This window comes from Arachis hypogaea, chromosome 16, assembly GCF_003086295.3.
Source record: "Arachis hypogaea cultivar Tifrunner chromosome 16, arahy.Tifrunner.gnm2.J5K5, whole genome shotgun sequence".
Taxonomy (NCBI): domain Eukaryota; kingdom Viridiplantae; phylum Streptophyta; class Magnoliopsida; order Fabales; family Fabaceae; genus Arachis; species Arachis hypogaea.
The window spans coordinates 38724234-38729163 of record NC_092051.1 but is presented as its reverse complement, the minus strand read 5'-3'; the positions used below and the strand labels follow the sequence as shown (position 1 = coordinate 38729163).

At 40.5% G+C, this 4930-nt stretch overlaps 1 protein-coding gene across 1 annotated transcript; it reads left to right on the top strand.

Annotated features, from left to right (window-relative positions):
• Positions 1 to 2275: 2275 nt before the first annotated feature.
• Positions 2276 to 2617, top strand: LOC112757009 (uncharacterized). The gene has a single exon (XM_025805608.1). The coding sequence runs from the start codon at positions 2276 to 2278 to the stop codon at positions 2615 to 2617; it is 342 nt and encodes a 113-aa protein (XP_025661393.1).
• The last annotated feature ends 2313 nt before the right edge of the window (positions 2618 to 4930 follow it).

Below are 4930 nucleotides of genomic sequence, written 5' to 3'. Positions count from 1 at the left end.
CTTCCAAAGGAGAAATCTATTGATAGGGGCGAGAATTTCATTGAAGATGGGAGAGAGGACGAACTTGAGGTAGATAGCCACCATGAGCTTCAAAAAGGTTTAAGCGATGAAGAGAGCTCACAAGCAGGAGACCTTGAGGATAAAGAAGATGAAAGTGACCCACCAAGTCTCCACAACCAAGAGGATAAGTTACCCCACCAAGAAGCAAGGGAAGATTTGAAGCCACTACCACCTCATGTTAAATATGCGTTCCTTGATGAGGAACATAAATTTCCGGTGATAGTAGCAACTGATCTCTCCAATCAAGAGGAGTAACAACTCCTTGAAGTTATCTAGAAGTATAAGAAGGCGATTGGATGGAGCCTAAGTGACATTGTGGGAATAAGTCCTCAAGTGTGCCTCTATAGGATTTTCTTGGAAGAAGGCGCTAAGCTGGTTCGACAACTGCAAAGACGGCTAAATCCCACAATCCTTGATGTAGTCAAGAAGGAAGTAACTCGCCTCTTGGAAGCGGACATCATTTACCCCATTTCCGATAGTGAATGGGTAAGTCCGGTCCAAGTAGTACCGAAGAAGTCCGGGGTAACAATGGCGAAGACGGAGGGTGGAGAGCTTATGGCCACCTGAGTCCAGAATACTTGGCGAGTGTGCATCGATTACCACTGGCTGAATCAAGCAACGCGGAAGGACCACTACCTGTTGCCGTTCATTTACTAAATGTTGGATCGCTTGGCAGGCTTGTATCGTCGGTTCATCAAGGACTTTAGCAAAGTCACCTTACCTTTCTCCCGCCTACTACAAAAGGATGTGGAATTTCATTTCAGTGAAGATTGCAAAGAGGCTTTTGACAAGTTGAAGGAAGCGTTAACCACAACTCCTATTGTGCGAGGCCCAAATTGGAATCAACTTTTTGAGATCATGTGCGATGCCTCGAATCACGCCGTAGGAGCCGCGCTAGCTCAGCGTGATGGTAACGCTCCCTACACTATAGCATATGCATCAAAAACTTTGGATTCGGCTCAGTCGAATTACACCACCACCGAAAAAGAGCTTTTTGCCATTATTTTTACTCTAGACAAGTTTCAACCTTATTTGCTAGGCTCTAAAGTGGTGGTGTATTCGGACCATGCCGCATTGAAATATTTGCTAAAGAAGAAGGAATCAAAGCCTAGGCTCATTAGGTGGATATTACTTTTGCAAGAATTTGACTTGGAGATCAAAGATAGAAGTAGATCCCAAAATCTGGTGGCGGACCATTTGAGTCGGCTAGAACATTTAACTCCAGATCCCACTCTTATCAATGACTCATTTCCCTTAGATACCTTGCAAGCAATATCCCAAAGCACCCCTTGGTTTGCCCCGATAGCTAATTACTTGGTCACTCGCATTTTTCCTCCACAATTTTCAAAGCATCAAAAAGATAAATTGAGAAGCGATGCTAAGTATTATCTTTGGGATGATCCACATCTGTGGAGACGTGGAGTAGATCAAGTAATTAGAAAATGTGTGCCGGAACCTGAGTTCCAGTCTATCCTTCAATTTTGCCACTCATCTGAGAGTGGGGTCATTTTGGCCCGTAACGAACAACGAGGAAGGTTTTAGACTATGGATTCTGGTGGCCTACTCTATTTAGGGATACCAACCAATTTTGCAAATCTTGTCATCAATGCTAGAAATCTGGAAATACCTCACAAAGGATGAGATGTCCTAACAACCGATGATTTTTTGCGATATTTTTTATGTTTGGGGCATGGACTTCATGGGGCCATTTCCAAATTCCAATGGGTTTGTGTACATATTGTTAGCAGTGGATTACGTCTCTAAATGGGTGGAAGCAATTCCTACCCATTGCGATGACGCTAGTACCGTTGCTTTATTTTTGAAAAATAACATTATTTGTAGATTTGGGTCACCACGAGCAATCGTGAGCGACCAAGGAACCCATTTCTGTAACAGAAAGATTGAGGCATCAATGAAAAAGTATGAGGTCATTCACAAAGTTTCTACAGCCTATCACTCCCAAACCAATGGGCAAGCAGAAGTATCCAACAGGGAGATCAAATGAATCTTAGACAAAGTGGTTAACCCCCAGAGGAAGGATTGGAGCTCTAGATTGGGAGATACATTATGGGCCTATAGGACTGCTTACAAGACCCCAATCGGGATGAGCCCCTTCCGTATTATTTTTGGGAAGCCTTGTCATCTTCCGGTTGAAATCTAACATAGAGCCTATTGGGCAGTGAAGAATTGCAATCCGAACTTAAAGGGGGCGGGAATGGAACGTAAGCTTCAATTGGAAGCGTATGAGAACGCTCAGTTCTACAAGGAAAAAGCTAAGGCATTCCATGACCAGAATATCAGGAGGAAGAACTTCGTGATAGGTGATGAAGTGCTTGTGTATAATTCAAGATTGCTATTGATGCCCAAAAAATTGAGATCAAGATGGGACGGGCCGTTTAGAGTGGTAGATGTCAAGCCTTATGGGGTAGTGGAAGTGATTCACCCTACCAATGGAGTTAAGTTCAGAGTTAATGGTCATAGGGTGAAGCTTTATCACGTTCAACCCAAGAATGCCAAGGAGTTGGAGATTTTCCTCCTTGGTGAAGTTCCCAAGTGACAAATGAAGCCATGCAAGTCCAACTTAGGACTCTAAACCAAAGTGCTCGGTGGGAGACACCCCACCATGGTAACATTGTTCCAATTTTATCTCTTGTTTATAGCCTTTTGAATTATTTGCTTTCTTGTGATATAATGAGTAGCTTAGGTTTGGTTTGATGATTTTGAGTTGAATAAGTTAAATTACTTGTGGACCATGATATTGTGCTTGTATGAATGATTTGGGGTTGGTATGTTGACATGCTAAGGGTAGGAACCTTAGTTTTAAAGAGAAAAGAATTTTCTGAAACAGGGCATCTGTGCGTACGCACCAACCTGTGTGTGCGCACAAAACTGTGTTTTTTGCCACTTGTGCGGCCGCACGGACCTTTGCGTCCGCACACGACTTAATATGCCCTCTGGTCGCAGCGCCAGCACAGCTTGTGCGTGTGCGCTGCCCTATTTTCTCTGATCTGTCCGTGCGCACAGCTGCGTGCTAATGAACGGAATTCTTAATGGTATAGAATTTCCAAATAAATTCTCGTTGCAAGTATATTTTCTAAACCAATCAATAATCCTTTCATACAAAAGATTGTTTGTCACTAAAACAAACTCCTAAATTTATAAACCGAAGTATTCAAACCTCGGGTCATTCTCCCTAGGAATTACAATAGAGTGTTTTGTTATTGGTTATGAGGTATATTTTAGGGTTTGTTCTCTGGTTTTTGAGTAGAAAATGGTAAATTTCCTCTCATTAGAAAGGGGTAGAGGGGATCCGTATATGTTGTTCAGGTCGATCTGAAGGCAGATAAGAAACAAGAAATGTAAATGGCAATGAAAATAAACTAACAACTAAAAAGGTCTTGGCAAGATTTGATGGTCAAGGATCTCTATCCTAATCACTAACCACAACATGAGAATTGGCAAGGATCAACCCCATTAAGTCATCCTTTAACTAATAAAGGAAAGTCAAATGAGCTATGTCAATCTAAGTCCATAAGTCCTAGTTCTACACCAAATCAATTAGTGAGATCTAGCGTTAATGGCTCCCAATCCTCAATCACTTGGACATTAGTAACTCAAGAGTTCCTAATTTACCTTCCCAAGCCAAGAGCATAAAATTCTACTCTAAAATCCAACCAAGCATTTTATCAAACACTTGGAAGGCATAAAAGGAAAGCATAGTAAAAATTGCAAGGAAAGTAAATATACACTACTCAATTGCAAGGAATTAAACAACAACAAATCAAATGAACAATAAAGGAACATGAAAACATAAATTGCATTAAAGAGAAATAGAAGAACAAAAGTGCATCAACATAAAAGTAAGAAATTACAAGAATTAAATGCAAAACTAGAAAGAGGAAAGGTAGAAGAAGAAGAATTACAAAAGGAAAAGTAAATCAAAGCATGAAATTAACCTAGATCTAAGAATTCCTAATCTAGATCTAACCTAATCCTAATTCTAGAGAGAAGAGAGAGCCTCTCTCTCTAGAAACTAACTAAGGCATGATAAAACTAAAATAAAACTCACTAACTAACTAGATGCCCCATCCCTCTTTAATTCTTGGGTTAAATAGCATCAGAAATGAGTTGGATTGGGCCCACAAGGCTTCTAAAATTGCTGGCCATGAGTTGCATTAAGTGAATCATGTGCAACCATCGGCGCGTACGTGTACAGTGCACGTGTGCGCCTCTAAACGCGATTCAACTATAACAAATCTTATATCATTTCGAATCCCCGGATGTTAGCTTTCCAACACAACTAGAACCGCCTCATTTGGATCTCTGTAGCTCACGTTATTGTCGATTAAGTACGAAGAGGTCAGGCTCGACAGCTTTGTGATTCATTCATTTCTTCATGAGTTCTTCATTTCTACATGCTTTTTCTTCATTCCCTTGATCTAATCTTTGCATCCTAAATCTGAAATCACTTGACAAACATATCAAGGCACCTAATGGAATCAAGGTGAATTAAATTTAGCTATTTTAAGACCCAGAAAGCATGTTTTCACTCTTAAGCACAAATTAGGAGACAGTCATGAAACTATGCTATTTTATTGAATAAATGTGGGTAAAAGGTTATAAAATCCCCTAAATCAAGCACAAGATAAACCCTACAAAGGGGGTTTATCAACCTCCCCACACTTAAACCAAGCATGTCCTCATGCTTAAACTAAGAGAAAGCAAAGGGATCAACATTTATTCAATGAATTCTAACTAAACGCAATCTACCTATATGCAACTATCTAAATGAATGCAATTGCTTAGTAAAAATAAATCAATTTCCAAGGAGCGTATATGCACAAGGGCCTAGGACTAGCAAGTCTAATCC

Coding starts and splice junctions, on each gene's coding strand:
- LOC112757009 (XM_025805608.1), top strand. CDS start 2,276: ATGGAACGTAAGCTTCAATTGGAAGCGTATGAGAACGCTCAGTTCTAC.